Genomic DNA, 21,868 nt, shown 5'->3' with positions numbered 1-21,868 from the left:
TCTACTTCTTTTCCCTCTGCTCTACGTCCCTGAGATAGGATTGTTGATTGTAATAGCATTGCTGACTGATCGGGGATTATTCGTCACGTGATCCATGAGATAAGAAGATGACATGAAAAAATCAGATCAAATAATAAGTGACAGCAGAAATAGAATATTCGTGCGCACATTCGTGCCTCTGTGTGTGCTTGAGTTTGTGTGTGTGTGTGCGCGCGCGCGCGTGTGTGCGTGTGTGTCTGCACGCGCATTGGTAAATGAAATGAAGTGGGGGTGGGGGGAGTGAGGAGGTTTCGCGCCGGTGGTGCGCGCACGCCGTTTTGCGCGCACGGACTCGTCGCTGGAGCAAGCGGCCATCAGCGTGAAAACGGGTTCTTACGTCACGTCACGGCGCCGTGAATAACACGTCGGAGGAATAAAAAAAGACCCACTGTTAGTGTGTCTGTGGAAGACATACCCGGGCGACCAGACTACATGAAGCATGTTTATCATGGGCAGTCTAATGACAGAGGTGAGTGCGGGCGCGCGTGCGTGCGTGTGTGTGTGTGTGTGTGTGTGTGTGTGTGTGTGTGTGTGTGTGTGTGTGTGTATCACGGCCAGTGTAAAGCATTCAGATCACATGCGTTTGGGTCTGTGTGTTTGTGTGTGTATGTGTGCATGTGTTACATAGCATATATGCATTGTATACAGACAGATGTGTCCAGGACAGTGATGTGCACATCATATTGTACTGTTCTGTGTGCCCTGTTCAGTGCACTAGTGCACACACTGTTCAGTGTACTAGTGCACACATTCTTCAGTGTACTAGTGTGTAGACTAGGTAAGGAATATTCACGGGTCTCTGCACTGTAACAGATTTTATTCACCACCAGATATAAGTGTGCATTTATAGACTATCTACATGTATCAGAATCAGATTTATTGGCCAAGTGTGTTGAATTTGGTTCCAGCAGTTTGTGACTCTCAAAGGTAAAGACCCAAATAACACTATACCATACTAACAAAAACAAACAACTTAAGCAACTTAAGCAAGAACAACTCTTTTGAAGTCAAACCGAAACCTGCTTTGAATTAGATTTACATGCTGCAATGATGCTTTGCTCTTGTGCCTCCGTCATGTGATGATGCAGTCACCTTGTGTTTATTTATACATCTACTTATTTCATTAATTTATAACCTTAACACATGTTTAGCCTTAAAGTCTGTACTGAGTTTGTTCGGAATCGCAAGTCGATTAGCATAGCGTAATGGTGAGCTAAAGCAGGTGAATCAATCAGCAACAATCTGGCAACCCACTCTTTCTGCTATTCACATATTATCCGTGCCCACTGCGGCCAGTCCGTCACTCAGTGGAGGCTGAGCGGCACCAGATCATCCAGCTGCTTGTGTGTGTGTGTGTGTGTGTGTGTGTGTGTGTGTGTGTGTGTGTGTGTGTGTGTGTGTGTGTGTGTGTGTGTGTGTGTGTGTCCTTCCCGCCTCTTTGATTTTCGCTGTCATTCATTAATGAATCACTTCTCTCCGGGTTACCTGACACACCACACAGGGGGAACCTAGACAGGTGAGTACATTCTTGTAATTGTAACGCAGTACATTTACGATACAATACATTACGATACATTACGATACATTGGTGGGAAGTAACGAAGTAAAAATTGTTCGTTACTGTACTTAAGTAAATTTTTCTGGTATCAGTACTTCACTATTTATTTTTCGGACAACTTTTTACTTTTACTCATTACATTTTTACACAAATATCTGTACTTTTTACTTCTTACATTTTCAAAACGGACTCGTTACTTTTAGTATTATTTCTTCTCATTGAGCGCTGTTTCCAGCCCATCATCCTATCATTGTGCGGCTTTTCCCCCATGTGACTGGTGTACTGTATTATTTACTGGCTATCAGACATAGACTAAGGATAGCGGAGCTAACAATGAGCAGCACGCCTAAAGGAATGGCTAATGTTAATTCAGAGGGAGTCACCGATGTTAAAATAACTAACAACGAGGACATTCCTGAACACACATGGCCATATATGAGGGACATGTTTGTAATAAGCGGCGTCAAAAAGGATTCCTGGCGAATGCGTTGCGAATTGTGTCACCCAGGGGCAGTTCTAGCCCTTTTTTAGGGTGGCTTCAGCCCCCTGTCTGTAATCTCAGCCACCCTAAAACTATAAGGATCATTTTTACTTTCATAAATAAACAATAAAATTACGTTAAAAATGCAGAACATGTCGTCGATGGGAAAGAAAATTATTTATCAGTTTGATCTGAGAGCGATTTTTTTTTACTTTGCTTTTACACGCGTGTGTTGTAGTCTTTCAAAAGTGCGTCTTCAGCTGTCTGCTTTAGTTGAACGGAGAAGCACAGGTACGCGCAGCGTGCACGCGCAGTCAGAGCTGGAGGCGTTTATCTATAACGTTAATCGGCGGAAAGACGCAAAGACGGCAACCAAAAGCAGTGAAATTTCACTATTCTTATTACCAGAGTTGTCATATAATATATAATATATAACTCTTCTTGTTTTAAATTCTCACTGAGGGCTAAAACCCCCCTAAAGATGAAACCCTAGAACCGCCCCTGGTGTCAACCCAAAAAACACGAAGTGCTTAATTTAATTAACATTAATTTTTCATTTGTAAAACATCACAATAATTTTGAGTTGTTTTCAAGGACAGAGCTGGAATCTCCCTACAGTTTGGGATGTGGCCTTGGTGATACACTTGGTATACATTATATTTCCAAAAGTATTGGGTCACCTGACCTTTCCTGCTATATGTGGTTGTTTTCTGATCTCATTCCTAATGAACACCTTTGGGATGAATGTGAACGCTGACTCCACCCTACCTCACCTACATCAGTGCCTGCCTTTCGTAACAATCTTGTGGCTGATGAACACAAATATCCATCAGCACACTCCAAAATTATATATACATATACATACACATAAATATACATACACACATATATACACACACACACACATACACACACACACACACACACACACACACACACACACACACACACACACACACACACACACAGGTAGTAGTATCGGCAACTTTTTACTTAAGTACATGTCAGAGCCCATACTTCTTTACTTTAACTTGAGTAAAAGAGTGTAGTCACTACTTCAACTTTTACTGGAGTCTTTTAAAAAATGAGTATCTGTACTTCTACTTGAGTAAAGGATGTGTGCACTTTTGCCACCTCTGATTACAATACATTACAATACAATATGATACATTATGATGCATTTTAATACATTACAATAAATTACAATACAATACGATGCATTATGATACAATGCAATGCATTACAATACATTACGATAAAAAGCAATACATTACGATACAATACAATACATTACGATACAATACAATAAAATACATTACGATACAATACGATACAATACAATACATAACGATACAATACAATACGATACATTACGATAAAAAGCAATAAATTACGATACAATACGATCCATTACGATGCAATGCAGTACATTACGATACAATACAATACATTACGATATAATACAATGCAATGCATTACAATACATTACGATAAAAAGCAATAAATTATGATAAAATACGATACATTACGATACAATGCAATACATTACGATACAATACAATACAATACATTACGATACATTACGATACAATACAATACAATACATTACGATACAATACGATACAATACAATACATAACGATACGATACATTACGATAAAAAGCAATACATTACGATACAATACAATACAATACATTACGATACAATACGATACAATACAATACATAACGATACAATACATTACGATAAAAAGCAATAAATTACGATACAATACGATACATTACAATACAATATGATACAATATGATGCGATACATTGCAATATTTTAAGATATGGTAAAATATCTACAGTAATGTACGATGCATTACGATACAATATGATGCTTTAAGATGCGATACACTGCTGTACATTACTATGCAGTACATTCCAATTCAAAACTTTGCGATATAATATGAGACTTTATGATACAGTATATTACAAAATGTGTATTGGCTATTATGTTGAAGACTCCACTTAACTTGGAAATGTGCTTCAGAGGTATAATAATTATTTTAATATAAAATATTTGTGATCTAGATAAAAGGGAACAATAAGGTAATTAGTCTAATTAGTGTGCTAGATGTGTCACCTTGATTGTTCACTTCCTGTGCAGGACTGGTGATGTTTTTTTAGTTGTCCTGTCTAAATATTTTTGGTAATTCAGTACAACATTTGCCTTTTGTGCTGCAGATGCAAAACCGTGTATTTAAATAGGGCAAGAAAACACGTACAGAGTTTTCAAACCAGATTCCTCAAGTCAGCTGATCTCAATATTCGAACTGATTTAAGTGAGTTTGTTTATATTTTAACAGCTTGATTTTTTGTTACTATTGCGACTGATCTGAGGACCTTCGGTGGTCAGTGTTGTACAGCCAGGGAGTCTGTGATTGGAATAAATAGCTACAGTCTTGGAAATCAAAGCACACAAATACTAAAATGATTGTATTTATCATTGACTTCTCACATTTATTAGACTGTGTGACCGGTCTTTTTCATTTACAATCACAGTTTATCAACAAAGAGAGAGAGAGAGAGAGAGAGAGAGATTCAAAATATTTTACTGCCCTATAAATAGAATCCACTTTGCCACTTTGAATGTTTTTTGATTTTCAGGTGAAGGTTCAGGAGCAGAAAGGTTCACGAATCACATACAGCCGGAACCAAATTCCTTGTGTGTCCATACACTTGGCCAATAAACCTGATTCTGAATCTGATTCATATTTTAATAAACAAAAATTCATAGCAGACATGTTCTTGAAATAATTCACATTCTGCTGCTGTTGATAATCCCAAAGTTTATGCCCAAATCTCTCCTTAACATTCAGAGAGTAACCTCAGCTGTATACTGACTTGAACCTTCTGCCGTAATCATAAAAGGTGTGAGTACCGCTTGACTTTCTAGTATACAATTACAGAAGACCAATAATTTGAATTGTGTAATCCTGCTACAATCACTGGTTAATCACCTAGAAAATATTGGCTTAGCATTTTAATCTGATTACTATTAAAAATTCCCTCATATCATCTCAGTGAGTTTTTTCACTCGCCCACTGGTATTTCATTTCAATCCAATAGACAATGTATATTGTTAAAAGTGCTTGAGAAAGAGAACCGAATTAAATCTTTATTGTTCATTCTACTGGAAAGGTCACTTAGCAGTGTTTGTTTGCCTTTTGGCCATATCAGCATTGTATAAAGTTTGTTATTGTGACCTGTATAGCCAACATATGATCATATGCCTGAGATCATACACATTTTCTCATTAACATGCACTAGCTTGGTTAAACTGAATTGACATGACTTTTAACGAGAACGCTGACAGAGCCAGAGCGACAGAGTGAGCATGCAGTGATACGGACATGTGAGGGCTGGCAGAGGATCAGAGATGAGTTTTTTGAGAGAATCATTTCTGCAAGAACTGACAGGAAAGGTCACTTAGCTTTTATCTCTGAACTGACAGTATGGATTCTTTAGCTTTTATCTTTATTAAGGTCAGGCTCATTGTGTGTGTGTGTGTGTGTGTGTGTGTGTGTGTGTGTGTGTGTGTGTGTGTGTGTGTGTGTGTGTGTGTGTGTATATGACACAACAGGCGTCCGAGGTAGGCGAGCACCAGGCTCCATGAATTAGAATCGGAATCAGACAATTACTGACACACAAGGAATTTGATTCCAGCTGTTTGTGAACATGTGCAGATTCATTCTTTTTACATTAGTCTGAGTCTTATATCCTGTCATAATCCTGATATGAAATTGTTTACTGAACGATGGGAAACCACCATACAGTAAACAGCAACAGCTGTGGATACGATGTATGGAGATGAGGAACGGTGGTGTGCATGCATGTGTGTGCTGGCATTTAAAACGGGAACCTGATTAGGCTGGCCTGTGATTAAATATTTACTGCTGGTTTCTCCACAGCCATTGTGTGTGTGATGGGTGTCAGGTGGTGAATGAAAAGGAGTGAAAGTCTCATGTTGGTATAAAATGAGACAGTGCAAGTGAAGGACAGTGAAAATGAGCTGCTGTGTGTGTGTGTGTGTGTGTGTGTGTGTGTGTGTGTGTGTGTGTGTGTGTGTGTGTGTGTGTGTGTGTGTGTGTGTGTGTGTTAGAGGCCATTTGGCTAGTTTTCTATACTTTACTGTAATTTATAATGTTGCATTATGTCTTTTTTTTGTACAATTATTTTAGTTTGTTATTAAGGTTTAGATGTGAATGACCTGTTACTATAGAAACCATAACAGATGCGATGAATGCATTAATACTGCGTTTTCCTGCTGTTGTAGAAATGTATTTAAAAACTGATCAGAGTTGAGAATTTGACAGCTGTGTAATATAAGTTAGATTAACGGCTAACAAACACTCCATTGTTTCTCTAACTAAAAGAAGCAAACACGCCGAGAGGCAATCGAGATGCAGTAACTCGGCTTCCACTTATTATGTACTGTAGCCGTCTGTGTGAGGTGTCTGTCGCTCTTGTCTTTTCCACTTTCATATCCTGTTACTGTATCACTGTCATGTTTCTGTCTGTCCCTAGCTCACTGTTTTAACCGCATCTGTTTAGAGCTGTGTCTGCTCCCACTGCTGACGTTGTGTTGTCTGTGCTGAGAGAATAAGTAATAAGAAAATGACAGTAAACTCTGTCTTCGTCTTGTTAACTTATATATATATATATATTTATATTTATGCACTATTCAGTATTATGTAATGAATCCCATAAACCCTCCATGCATCACTTTACGGAGCAGAATACAATGTAAAGTAGCCTTTAGTGTTATATAATTATTAGTTTACATCATCTTTATAAGGTCATTAATGATCGATTCTTTAAAAAATATATTAAACGAGACAATAAATGAGATAACGGTGATTTAATAGACTGAACAGATTTTGGTCATGTCTTTGTTAGTGATCTTTCGAAGATCGTTAATTAATTCAATTTATTTCTTTTTTTTGAATAGCCAATTTAAGAATGGAGATTATCTCAATGCAGCTTTACAGGTCATAAGAAATATAGTACAGAAGTTTAATATTATCCAAAGATTAATATAATACAAAAGTTCAAGATTAATATTAGGCTTATATTTAAATGTGTTTGTATTTATCCCCAATGAACAAGCCTGAGGTGACTGAGGTGACTGTGACGAGGAAAAACTCCTTTAGATGGAAGAGGAAGAAACCTTGAGAGGAACCAGACTCAAAGGGGAACCTCATTCTCATTTGGGTGACACTGGAGGCAGTGATTATAAATATACATTCTGACAAATGTGTATTGATGAGGAGGTTGTTGTCCTCAAAGAACACATGTAGTTGGCATCTCCTCATAGAATGCCAGAATCCTAATGAAGCTGGAGCTGGTACATCTCTAAATGCCTCAGGGTCCTCACAAGGTTGGCCTCATCTCACTGAAGGTCCATAATCTTCATGGCATGGAACTCAACTGGAGCCTGTACATCTGTTGGAAATTGCGCTGACCTGTTAGTTCCTCGGGTGCTCTTGTTTGCACATTTCCACTCAACTCATTAACTCACTCTTTCTTGTACTGTATGTTATTATTTCTGTGACATACTGCAATTCTACAGCATTCAGCCTTTTACTGTAGAAGTTAAATGCAGTTCATTTCTGTATTTGTGTGAATATTCCAGTTTACGTTAACATTCATGTTGTAAGATTATTACTTTAAATTTTGACTGTTTATTGCAGAATGGAATATTTGATAACATAATAACTCAAGTTAGCTGATTAGAAAATGATCGATCTTCAGATAAATGATCGATAACTGGTTATAAAAACTTTACTTTAAATATATATCATAAAGAAACATTTCTAGTAAGCAAATGTAATTGTTTTTTAAAGTGTAGTGTCAAGTCACTTAACCACAAATGTCTATTAGTACAGTGAAACTTTCTGAGAGAAGATATTTATTAAACATTAGTTGAATATAGCTATAGTATAAACTCGCAATAAATATATAATAAGGATCATTTTTTTACTAAATATAAAATACGAGGCATTTCTGTCATTTAAGAGGAATGACTCCGCTTTGTATCTGATGCATCACAGCATCCTGTTGTTAATTCTTTTCCTAGAGTCATTAGATTCATGGACCAGATAGATTAGATACAGTGAGATGTTAAACTTTCGTATGCGTCAATTTGATAGCAGCAGAAGTGTTTAATGCTAATTTCTGAAGCTGGAAGTCACATTACAGGATTTGAGGAGTCAGGAAACATGACATTGGGATGAAAGAACATGAAGTAAAAACAAACAAACAAACAAACAAACAAACAAACAAATAAATAAATAAATGATCATTAAAGCCACAACTGGGACTACAGAGCAGAGCAGATATGAAGCCGGTACAGTAATGTGGTTACACAGCTGTTCATTTTGCTCAAGGGAACAAATCAGATATCCTGCAAACGCAGCCACGGCCTTTTACATTATTAAGTGATGTCTTTATTGGTGAGCTTTAGATCTCATTCACCATCACCATTAAAACCCTGCATCTATATTATTTTCTATATGCTCATCGTTTGAATGACTTTTTCTGTAAACACCTATAATCATTGCACCTTTTAAATGATATTCCTCAGAGGTCCTTATTGACCTCATCTGGACATTCACGTCTTTCTCCTACCCTTTTAGCTTTGTTTTTTCTTTCCACACCTTCATTCATATTCCGCATGTTCTGCTGCCTCATGCACTGTAAGCTCATCTACTAGTTTTCAGGTCAGCACTTTAGACACGCTCTGTGTGTGTGTGTGTGTGTGTGTGTGTGTGTGTGTGTGTGTGTGTGTGTGTGTGTGTGTGTGCGCGCGCGCTCTTCTCGTGCTGAGTTTTCAGTTTAGAACTTTCCACATGCCCTGTATATTCTATAGGTGATGGTAATGGTTCTTATGAAGCTCTTTGTAGTCTATGTAGCGTTAAGCGAGTTAAATTATAGACTTCATTTAACTAGTATTCAATTCAATTCTATTGTATTTATATCATACTTTTAACAGTGGAAATTGTGTCAAAGCCAATTTATGGAAATAATAATAAGATTCAGAATAAAAAGTTTCAAATAAAATTTATATTGTATTTATCCCTAATGAATGTATTTATCACACACTCGATTTGTTTTTCTGCTGCTTGTCTGGTGTAATATTACTAACTCTCTTTTTGTGTTTCCTACATCTATCATTCATTAAAATGACCCTCCTAACACTTAGAGAAATAGAATGAAATCAAAAATATACATTAAATTGAAAAGTTAAAAAAAAAAAAAGTTTGTTCCTGTTATCACTTATATTATAGTAACAATCAGTAACTACATGGATTACTAGACTTGTCATTTTCCTCAGAATCCCTAACCCATAAAAACCTCTCCTGTAACGTTTGGCGTGTTAAAATTATTCATTTTTTAATGAAGGCACATTTTATTATACAGATTTCATTTTTAATGCTTGAACATATTTCTAGATTAAAACATGTTCGCATTAAAAGAGAATGTATGATTGAATCGCGGAAAATAAATACATAACTGAATAAACTTAACATATCTGTATTATGACATCTAAAAATAAACACAGTCTTTTGTTCCTGGAGAATAATAGCTGTGATGCAGAAGCCTGTGAGACCTATTAATGTGTGGTGTTGTATTCTGGATGCATCTTTATAATCTGTTAGGAATGTAGAAATGTCACACGCATTTCACGCTACAAAGAACCATAAAATAGCTTCACAATTCATGGTAAAACTGTGACTTTACTCCATACAGGTAGTTTTCCCATGAACCTTTGCACTGCTGCCGTTTCATGATGAAAAACAAGCCTCTCTCAGGGGCAATGAACACAAAACGACGCACAGAAAAAAAAAATCTCTTCCAACAAAGACGTTCCCTGTCAGAGCGAGCTGTGTTACGTTTCCATCCGTCGAGTTGCCGTCCCCACGTTTCAACTCCGACCTCGGTGTTAGAACGAACCCAAATTAGCTTCTGTTGTGGCATCAATAAGATTTCATTTCAAAGCATCAAAGCCATTTCATCTTCTCAGTGAGGTTCTGGACAAATACAGTAAGGCACTGCGTCTCATCTCAGCTCCGCGCTCAGACTTGTTCCAGTACATATTTGTCATCGAGTTCAAGGATTAAAATGACATAAACGATGTGCCATTCCTCACACTCCTCGGATTTGACAATCTGAGAATTTCCCAAGCTCAATCAGATGCCTGTTACAGACAGAGCAACTCATTTTCCCTGGTTTATGCTGACTGTGGCATGATGAACCTTTCACTCAGGTTGTGACTGTACGTGGTCTCATTTGCATGTTTTAACACCACAGTGTTGCTGATTTGGTTGGGCATGTGTCCAGTTTTCTGTTAATCTATGCAGAAATTAATCTACCTGTACTGATGTGGGTTAAGCAGAGCAGTCTGAGAATTTAAATCAGTTTTGGTTAAACATTTAGCATTACATTACATTATAGCTTTACTGCTTTCCTACACATGAAGTACAAAACAGAAAACAGTCAGCTAGCCTCAAGTGAATCCTGTTCAGTTTCATTCATCCTTCTTCTTATTGTGTTTTAAAGGCAATGTCATTTTAATGGGCTTTATTTGAGTCCTGAGGCAGTAGGATGCCGGATCATAGCTCTGGGTTGGCAAACAAAGTGAAATTATATCACACGTTTTTTCCTGCTACTCAGCAAGACTTTTAACAACAACAATGACAATAATAATAATCATTATCTTCTTGTGTTTAATGTATTATACCTATTTTAAAGCAACAATGTTACAGCAACAATAGCTGTAACCACATCAATGGACAGATTACACCTCTCTCTCTCTCTCTCTCTCTCTCTCTCTCTCTCTCTTTTTCTTTCACAACTTGTCATTATTTTACTAAGAAAACTTATGTACGTCACTCTGGATAAGGGCGTCTGCCAAATGCTGTAAATGTAATGTAAAACAGAAGGTATAAGTGTCTTTGTCATGCAGATTTGCTGCCACTTTAGCTCCCTCCTCCCTCCTCCGGGTTTCTAACACTGTCATTGTGTTGTCTTTTAACCATTTTCCTTGTTGTGTACAATTTCGAGGCTGAATTGTGTAGGATTACTATCTTGCTGGAATATCCAGTTGTACTTAAGTTTCTTGCTGATGTCTTAAGGTCTTGCTTCAGTATTTCTACATAATCCTCATTTTCCACGATGCTTTGGGGTTTATACACCCGAAATAACGTGGACCCCTGAGTACTGAACAAAACAATGGGCATTCAAATTGGGGCTTTGCAGCTATAAGAGCTTTCCAGAAAACAGTCACATCCATTTCTAGCAAAATGATGTACCTTGGTACATCTGCTTCACCAGTTTTTTTTAAACAACCTTTCTTCATCCCTGGGAGTTAATTTGTGTCTTTATCCTTAACAAATGGTTGTGTGATCCTAAGGTTTTTTTTTGCCTCAAGTCCCTGAACCCACTGCAATGATAATACTAGGCGGGCTCTAGGCGATTTGGAGTGTGCCATCAGGGCATGTACTGTCCTCCGGGGGATTAACCATGGAGGGCAGTGACAGAGGGATTTAAATGCAAAAAAATATATCCACACTTGTACACACTGAGCATGATGATCATCCAAATAATGAGAATATAGAAAAAGTGATGCTATAGGTCTGATTTTAAAAATCTCTCTCAAGCAAACTGAGACCATTTAACTGACCAGGATGCTCTAAAAAATCTGCCAAATCCATACAACGTAACAACTGCACAATGTCTGCAAATGTCAGAGTCGAGGTATCGTTCTCTTATTGTTGCTCCTCAGGCCTCTTATTAATCCACATCAGCAGCTAGCATGAGTGACCATTAACATGATGAGCAGAGCAACTCATTCCTGCTCACGTTAGTGGAATTGTACTGTAATGAATGCTAAAGTCAGGATTGTGAAATGAACCACACACACACACACACACACACACACACACACACACACACACACACACACACACACACACACACACCCCACACACACACACCTCGCAGATATTCAGTTTCATTTTATATACATACATATATACATACATTAATTTAGTACTAAATAAAAATGAATACACCTAAATGGATGGAAAGCTTGGGTTATTATTTGTACATGTTCGTACCTTCATGCAAAACCATTGCAGTCAGTATAGACACACAAAACGCAAGCCTGGTTTCTTTTCAGTACAGCTTTGTGTTAAACAGAGGTCTTTTTCCTCTGCACTACTACATTAAAGCCCTCAGAAAAAGGGCCTATACCTAACGATCCATGCTCTGTAGTTAATCTGAGGTGTTGTGGTTAGAAAGCTGTGCTCTGTGATATTGAATGGGTAAATGAACAGGGAGAAATCATGGCCAGCTGAAAGCAAGCTCTCTTTAATATTGTAGCTTCTGTTTTAAACAGGTTTGTTAAACCATTGCTGAGTTGGTCTAGATTCAGTGGCATACACTCAGTAACTCAAGCACTATTGACTGTTGAGGAAATCAATGGAGACCTTCTCAGCGCTCTTTTCCTGACTCTCTGTTTCACACATACACAATGAAATCATGGCTCTCAATCCGTACAGCGTCATCATCACTCAAAGCCGGTGTGTTGTATAAATTCCTGTAGTTTTCAATCCTCTGTGCCCTGATCGCCAACTGTTTTCTTCAACAACAAAAAAGAAATTAATCATTTCAACTGCTTGAGACAAGCTCAGAGATTAATGAAGGAAGAAAAACCTTCTTCCAGATAAAGCAAACTTTCCACTGGCTTTTCTTATTTTGAGTCTGAGTGAATGCGTGAGTCAATAAAAAAAGGAACATGGTTGGTTTATTTGCCCCCTGGATCAGTTCTTGGGAGCACTAAGTTTGGCAAGCTGTTAATTCTGTGATATCGTTAATTAAAACGAATAAAAACGAAGTGAAAAACTTCATCAGAAACGTTTTAGAGAGAAATCTGAAAAGATAACAATGCTTTGTTTACTTTACTGTATTTGCACCTGGTCACCTATTGTCTCTGTCTGGCAGACATCTAGATAATTTAGAAGATAATGCCACTATCAGACGCACAAGGGGAATTTCCTGCTTTATTAAACAGCAGAGCTTTTGGAAAACATTGAACAGCATCGTTAGTATCAGCATATATTTATCATGGCGTATCTGAGATAGCACCTACTGCAGGATGTTCTGATTTATATGTATGCAGGTTAGAGCCTACGCTGTTTATGACAGACATGCCTTCACCATTGTGACACTGAGGTTTGTTAACAGCCAGTTATCTGATTATTATCTGTGCAGCCTTACCCACAATAAACATTGGCCAGAAGCTGGAACAAATACAAAGCTAGCAAAATGTCCTGCATTCGCATTTGTTCCCTGGAATGAGATCTGATGCTGCTTCTTTGTCGTTCCTTCACCAGTGTGACAATTTGGTTGTATAAGTATGAATCAGAAACCAGCCAGATGTTCTCCAAGTTCCCTTCCATCATTATTCCACAATCTTAGTTTATTTACATACTTTGTGCAATCTTCTATGATATGTCAGTATGGTGCATTGGGTGCATACTCTGATACCTGGCTGCTCTATAAGTCAAACAGGATTGGTAGCTCATTGAATACAGGTAGTACATGTCTTGTGGCAGTGTGCAGAAGGCCTTATATCCAACGAGCTTCCAGTCCTGTTTGACTTGTAGAGCAGCCAGGTATCAGAGTGAGGATGTGAAAATTTCTCAAGCGACAGAAAGAAAACAGAAACTGCTCAGGATGTTGGAAGAAAACGCTCTGCACCACAGAGAGGCCATACCTCCGTCTTTTGTTTTGAAAACAAAGAACATATTTGAATTATTATTTTTATTATTATTATAAATAACCACCTGCACTGTTTAATAAATTGTTTAAAAGAACAAGACTGTTGCTAGTATGATATTTACTTTATTAATTGAACACATTTTAAAGTTTGCATCATTAATTGAGGCTAAAAGTATTTTTTCTTGCTGTCTTTCTCCATGTGTTCACTTTGTTGTCTGTAAAACCCAGACCACTTTCTGGTTCTCTCTCAGGTATACATCATGTGCCTCTGAGTGATTCTCAAATTTCCCTCCTTTCTGCTGTTCTATCTCTGTGGATCGTTAGAAACCCAATCAGCCTGTTTAATTAAAAGGGGAATGGGGGGTGTTTCTTGTGTTTTCCAGTGCTGAGGCAGTCTCCAATGGGCTCCCTCTTTAATCCCTTTCTTATGAGCTTTAGCTCGATACTTGATCCAGCAGTGTCCCAGTGGACTGGAAGCCCAGCGCTCAGCACGCTGGGGAAAGCTCGCGTTACAACAAGAAAAAATGGATGGTCTTTGTCTCCTGTCTGTCCCAAACCTTCAGTCCCACTTGTCTGGCCTGGCTGTTGGGTTCACATGAATGTGTATTTGTCTATTATATTATATTATATTATATTATATTATATTATATTATATTATATTATATTATATTATATTATATTATTATACATTTTGAGACCTCTTTTCTGTATTAGGAACATCTTTTTATTCATGTCAAAAACGTGATTTTCTGAATGAGTTACATGTAAAATACTAAATCAAATAATTAAGCTTTTCTTGCAGCCCCCAATATTGCATAACCCTATAAGTTAGAGGTTGATGCTAGTGCTGTTGGTGCAGGAGCCGTTCTCCTTCTGGAGGATGAACACGGCATTAATCATCCGGTGTGTTATTTCTCCCGTAAGTTCAACAAACATCAATCTAATTATTCCACCATAGAAAAGGAGGCTTTGGCATTACTACTTGCGTTACAATATTTTGAAGTTTATGTTAGTTCATCATCTCTGCCTGTCACTGTGCTCACGGCTCATAACCCATTACTCTTTCTCTCTCGCATGTATAATCAGAATCAGCGTCTAATGCGCTGGTCACCTGTCATTCAAAATTACATCCTGGAAATTAAGCACAAGTCGGGTGCAGAGAATATTGTGGCTGATGCACTCTCCAGAGTCCAGTGTTAATATCTAGTCATATTTGTTACTGTAAACCAAACAGTTGGGTGGTACGTGCTATGTTTGTGGGTTCGCTGTTTTGTTAGTTTTTTGTCTCTCTCTCTGTCTTTGCTCCACTATCTACCTTTTCAGATCCCTACGATGTAAAATTGTGTGATGTCACCCGTCGAGAGAAACAGAAGGAGAAAGAGAAAGTGTGCTGATTTGTTAGAGGGCTGTTGTTGTTCATTCGGTTTTAGTATGTCAGAATGTTCATGTATCCCAATTTGTTAGTCACTTTGTGTACATGTATGTTACTTTTTAGTCACTCGTTCTGAATCTGGATGCTGGTGTTTTTTTACTTTGTGGATGTGACTTTGTTTATATTGGGGAAAACTTCACAGATGAGTTCGTCACTTGACATACTGTACATTGTGCAACACGTAGGTAAGCTTTTCTGTATTAGACACACTAGGTTAGGAGCGCGTGCCACCCTCTGTACCTTTTGTTTGGATATGAAGTATAGGTTAGTTAGGGCGTCATCGATGCTGAAGATTTGTTATATTACTTTCCTTTGTAGTTCAGGTTACAGGGTAAAGTTCAAGTTTTTGTTTTGCTTATTTATTTGTTTTGGCACCGCTCGTGTTTCTTTTCCCCTTTGTGTCTTTTGTTATCTTGTGCCTGTAGATATCGTAAATATTATCAGCTTTTGCCACCACCACGTGTGTGACAATAGAGACTTGTTTTGCCCACTATTTGTTGCCCTTGTTGCTGATTGCCACATACACACCAGAAATCTAACTTTATAATCATTTCATATTGTTACCTCCCAACCATACCCCTAAACACCATTTGGGATCATAACATTAACCTAAAACCTTAATATGTGGATATATTGAGGCAAATGATCTTAATATTAAATAGGTTAAAATGTACTGAATGAACTTCTTTCTTTCTGTCAGTTCTGTAATTAATTTTTATTATCTATGTGATCAAACTGAACTGGACTTGAAGTTATATTTGGTGATACATTACCAGACGTCACTACCATGGATAAATTTAGCTAGCTAGAATAACACAAGCTAAAAGCATTGCCTTACTACCCGGATCTAAATATACCTGAGTTACTTGGCTTTACTTTCACGCAAGGAAGTAATTTACATTATATTTACGATACTATTAGACACCTTTAACCAGAGTGACTTGCATTTACCTCATTTATACAGGTACAATTGAGCACTTGAGGTTTAAGGACCTTGCTCAGCTGAGTTGTGATAATGTCTGAAGATACAAAAATGAATCCCAAATGTGGTCCTTGCCAAGGCCCATTTTCTTTATTCTCAACAATACAGATAATAGTGTAGTATTTTTCATACTGTATACTCGTAATATACTAAACATGGGGGAAACTGTCAGTCAGTCAGCAATGACATTAACTAAGTGTGCAGTAAACACAGTCTAAGGTAAAACTTTATTAAAGGAAAACAAAGCTTGGCAATCTGCTCTACCTCAAGCTAGCTGTGCCTTTTACATTGCATTGAGTATAAAAATTAGTTTCAATAATGGTAATTAGACTAATTTACCTTGATATTTGTGTTTGATCTCTAGGAAACAGGATGTTGTGCATTATTTAAGATGGATGAAGTGAATGGGAAAGGAAATAAGATATGGGGTAATATGGTCATGTGATGCTAGTGAGAGTAAGGAGCATACAGACCTGCTTGGATCCTATCCCAGAATTCATTTGTGCTGAACTGGTCCTGTCAGTTGACATAGACTACCATCCAACTCCCAATGTTAATTTGAATTTGTCTGTCTCTCTCTCTCCCTCTCAGTAACAGATGATGTCTCAGAAGAAGATTTTCCTGATTCTGGTGGCAGTTAGTACTGTCAGTTTGCTGTTGCATCAGGGAGGCCACCTGAGTTGGTAAGACCATATGAACCAAATGTTTCCCAGATGTCAATTTATAACTTTTATTCTAGTTAAAACCATAGCTACTTTTCTTTTCCTGATCCTACAGGACCATGGAAGTGTTCCGACAGACCTACCCATCCATCAACTCTCAACCTGTCAAACACACCAACATAGTCTTCCTCAAGACGCACAAGACAGCCAGCAGCACTGTGCAGAACATCTTCTTCCGCTTTGCTGAGCGCAACAACCTCACAGTGGCGCTGCCGGTCACACCATGTGACCACCAGTTCTGCTACCCGCGCCTCTTCAGCAAACATTTTGTCCACCCCTACACCATGCCTCCAAACATTGTAACCAGCCACATGCGCTTCAGCCACTCTGAGTTGAAATGCATTATGCCCAATAACACCCTCTACATTACCATCTTACGTGAGCCTGGAGCCATGTTTGAGTCCCTGTTCAGCTACTACAATCAGTACTGTGATAGTTTCAAGCGGGTCCCCAATGGATCTCTGGAAGCTTTTCTGGAAAACCCCTGGGCTTACTATCGCCCTGAGGAGAAAGATTCAATGTATGCTAGGAATACACTGACCTTCGACCTGGGTGGAGATAGGAATAAACCGCCCAAAGAAGTGCCGACGTATGCGAAGCGATTTGCTGCAGAAGTGGAGAATGCCTTCTCATTGGTCATGATTGCAGAACATTTTGATGAATCCCTAATCCTGATGCGACATCTGTTGTCATGGGATCTAGAGGATGTGCTCTACATCAAGCAAAACATGCGCATGCCTTTGTCTAGAAGCAACCTTTCTGAAGCACAACTGAACAAAATCCGATCATGGAACTCCATCGATGCTGTGCTGTATGACCACTTTAATGTCTCACTTTGGAGGCAGCTGAAAGAACTGGGCCTAGATTGTGTTGCTAGGGAAGTAAAGCTGCTGCGTCATGCCCAAGAAGAGATGGTACGTGGCTGCTATGGTGGCAGACTGCCTCAGCTCCGCTCAGCTGCGGAGATTACCAACAAAGATCTGCGGCCCTGGCAGCCCAGCAAAGTGACTATTGTTGGCTACGACTTACCAGAGTCTGGCATGTCACAGGACAAGTGCCTGAAAATGATAATGCCTGAAGTGCAATATACAAAGCGACTGCTAAACACGCAGATGCTGCATTACAGGAACAAGTACTTTTTAAATACAATGAAGCATAATATGAGGAATCCCTCTAGCCAGCAACAACACACCTCCCGATCCATTTTAGTTCGTTCAGCCACACTTAGGAAGAGTCCCAGAGCATCTGTATAGTTCTTCCACTAAAAACCTCAACTTTTGATCACACAAAAAGCCCTCTCATTTTCCTCTTTCATCTTGTGACCCAGACTGCAGGGAAATATCTGTGAAGAACAGTGAAAGTCCAAGATTATTCCAGCCATCTAAAACTCCCTCCTCAGGACCTGTATACCTGTGCCATTGCTGTGTATGGCTTAAAAAATTCCTCTAATGAGGACTTTGCTAGCTGGATCTGTGAAGCTCATAAAGACCAGAGTATGTGTACTGTATGTGTGATGTGTTTTGTTAGCTATAGGATGTGACTAAAATATGGCACTCTCTCATGTAAACATACACACACATGCACAGACATGCATAGTACTTGCACACACATATGGTACGAACATCATAGTGGTATTTGAAAACAAAGATTCTGGACCATTAAAGGGACATTTTAGCAGATAATAGCCTAAGTTAGAAGTTTCTCAACCATCTTTCCTGCTAAGCTACACCCTAGAACATAGTGTGCTCTCCAGGCTGTAATGCCTAAATGCTTGTGCTAGAAGTGCTGCATAATGAACTGGCAGGCAAAATGGCTAACTTTCTTTGCCAGCTATGTCTTGAGTCTTGTCTTTAGTTAGATGTTATGGTCCATGTCTTTGTCTTTGTTTTTTTCTCCAGTGTGAAGAATCTGGGGCATCACAGAGACTGTGTTTGTCCTGAATACATTATATAATTAGATACAATAAAAGGAGAAAAGCATTAAGACTTGAATTCACCGACTACCTTTTAGAAAGGGCAGTCAAATAACAGACGGTGTATGTAAACTCATTCATTCAGACAGTTTCTTGAGACATACAAGCCTCGTATAGGGTCAATAGAATGTAGATGTTTAATTGTTTAAGCTCCCTTGGACACTGCTTGGTTTGCACTCCTACTCATTGCAGGAGCAGGCTGATCAGCTCGGAGCAGAGCAGACGACAGACTTAATGAGGGACAGGGGAAAAAGTTCACTAGACTTACTAGTTTCGGGAAGCAATTTGCAGTAACACGGTGACCTTGAAACTTTCCCTGTGACAGATAGTACAGCATAATAGGCACTGTGCTTACACACTGCTGTAAGTCTACATACAGCTGCTGGCAGTCTCAGCGTTAAATCAGTTTCATAGGAAACATACAGGATGTCATTAATAATTTATATTTAATACTGAATCAGTTTAATTCGTTTAATATTTTGTTCTAATGTTGCTATGTGATTTGTGCGTGCATACATGCGTGAGTGTGTAATTTTGTATTGCAACAATTTTAAAATCATCCATTTTCCTTCACACTACTTGTGACAGATCATCAGTTATTATTATTATTATTATTATTATTATTATTATTATTATTATTGTTGTTGTTGTTGTTGTTGTTGTTATTATTATATTCCTAGCAGTATCTGTGAGCCAAGCTGCTGCTGTATCATTCATTAGACTTGATTCCTTCTTATTATGCTACAAATAAGCTTCTCAGCATTACACTTACATCAGACTTTAATTTAGTTTGTACTTTCTGTTGACTTACTCTAGTAGTACAGATTAAAACTTCTAATAGCTAATAGACACAACTCCTACACCTTTAATTAATCCATGTGCAAATGAGACACTTCCCAAATGCTGACAAATGTGACAAAATGCTACTTTTCTCATATTACAATTCAAGTTAAAATTTTCCACACGTACAGTATGTATAGAGGCGAAAGAGAGAACTTGCAAAAACACCACTATACATTTACACAACACACACTAAAATATCCAACTTAGGTTAATTATTGTATTAAGTAATTAAGTACTGTAAGTACCGATATTAATGATTAGGCAATAATTCTGTGTCTCTCTCTTCACACTAGGTGTGACAGGTTATACAAACACCTGATTATCTCTTGCACTCTAAAATTCACACCATTTCAGCCCTCGTTCTCATGCTCAGAGCTGTAAGTTCTATAAGATCTTTAAAGGGTTCTCTGTACTGTACTACTGTGCATCCTATCAGAGGGACATTAAAAAAGTGACATGAGTGTGTTGCGTGTAAGCTTTTATCAAAGAAAACTGGAGTTGTTTATTTTAATTCTACATGTTCATTTTGACCAGGAGCTTTAAACAAGATGCTTCTGACAATCAGATTTATTGATTATGTGTTGATATGTAAAGAAAATAAAACCATGATCACTGAAACCACGTGGCTCTTGTAATCATTTGCATTCAAATTCAGTCAGAATTCAATTCAATTCCAATTCTTCACTTTTAACAGAGGACATCAATTCAAAGCGGTTTTACAGCAATATAATTATTTAGAATAAAAATTTGCAAAGATTTTGATAAAACACCATTTTATAATGAACTTTATGAAGTAACAGTTTTATAACTGAACAGCAGAGAATGGTATGATCCGTAAAGACAACTGACCTGGAATTGTAAGCTTAAAAAAAAAAGCTTTTCAGATATGAGATAATACAGTTTTGACTTTTCAGTGAACAAATCTCCTGAAATTCATATTAACAGACTGACTGGAGCTTCAATTAAATTTTCTATTTAGTTTAATTGTATAGCACTTTTAACAATTGAAAACAGACTTATAGCAGCTTTAAAAGACCATAAAAACATAGGATGGAAAAATTTTAAAGTTCAAAATTCAATTACTATATATCTCTGATATCTAACCCTAATGATCACGCCTGAGGCGATGACGGTACAGTAAAACTAACTGGACAGTAAATAATGTAAATGTAAATAATATCCTTTTTATAACAGCTTATATTGAAGTGCAACCAAGAGCTCCGAAGAAACTAATAGTTCAGCATAATCTCTGAGTTCATTACAGACATAACAATAATTCTTTCCTGCCAAAAGTCTTCAAATGTTCAAAGATGAAAACACAATGATTAGAGATTTTAAGACATTTAGAAAGTTTTCAAACTTTAATCTTTACAGTTTTTTAAGGTTCTATCTCACTTTTCCTTAATCTAAATCAATTAAAGACAATAAGTTCAAATAGGTTCAGTGGAGATTGGAGTGTGCAGCAGATGCTGTTCAGTCAACTTTATTTTTATTTATAATTTCTAAAACTTACAATACAAAAGATTTCAGGTGTTAAAAACCTCACAAACCATTTAACAAATGGTCACAATACAGTGTTACAGGAATATAAATATTCAGAATATAAATGTACAAATTTAAACCTGAAGGGGCTTAGAGCAGCCCCACCAGGCCCACTAAGAGGTCCTAAGAGGTGAGACACTGTTTGCTGGAAAGGCTCAGATGCCTGGCACAGTGCAAAATGTGAGAGACCAGAGAATAGGCATTAGACTAAATAATTCAATGTAAAGAGTGATAGTCCCTCAAATAGTTGTGCCTACAGGAACTCACACATCAGTGAACTAGATGCTGATGATGCCAATTACACCAGAGGAAAAAGTTTAACATAGTCTCCACAACCACGGTTGGGAGACAGGAGTCTAGGAGCTGTAGAGGGGCTCTCAGGGGCTAGACCATGAGTATCCAAATCTTAAAGGCAGGGGTGGAGAATCACCCCCTGTGCCTGAGAGAGGAGGTTCCTCTTGACAG

The 21,868-nt window shown here is 37.9% G+C and overlaps 1 protein-coding gene across 8 annotated transcripts; it reads left to right on the top strand.

The window, feature by feature from the left end:
- Window positions 1-205: 205 nt before the first annotated feature.
- gal3st3 (galactose-3-O-sulfotransferase 3) lies at window positions 206-20,473 on the top strand. 8 transcript variants are annotated; one of them, XM_027178202.2, is made up of 5 exons: window positions 212-508; window positions 1,541-1,555; window positions 14,713-14,829; window positions 16,916-17,007; window positions 17,102-20,473. In XM_027178202.2, the coding sequence occupies exons 4-5, from the start codon at window positions 16,922-16,924 to the stop codon at window positions 18,297-18,299; spliced, it is 1,284 nt and encodes a 427-aa protein (XP_027034003.1). In that variant the 5' UTR covers window positions 212-508; window positions 1,541-1,555; window positions 14,713-14,829; window positions 16,916-16,921; the 3' UTR covers window positions 18,300-20,473. The 8 variants fall into 8 exon arrangements, with proteins under 8 accessions (XP_047678019.1, XP_027034003.1, XP_047678024.1 ...); XM_047822068.1 differs by lacking the exon at window positions 1,541-1,555; XM_047822075.1 differs by lacking the exons at window positions 212-508; window positions 1,541-1,555 and adding an exon at window positions 12,181-14,513.
- The last annotated feature ends 1,395 nt before the right edge of the window (window positions 20,474-21,868 follow it).

The sequence above is a fragment of the Tachysurus fulvidraco genome, chromosome 1, assembly GCF_022655615.1.
Source record: "Tachysurus fulvidraco isolate hzauxx_2018 chromosome 1, HZAU_PFXX_2.0, whole genome shotgun sequence".
Taxonomy (NCBI): Eukaryota; Metazoa; Chordata; class Actinopteri; order Siluriformes; family Bagridae; genus Tachysurus; species Tachysurus fulvidraco.
The sequence above is the reverse complement of the archived record's forward strand: the minus strand, read 5'-3'. Positions and strand labels throughout refer to the sequence as shown.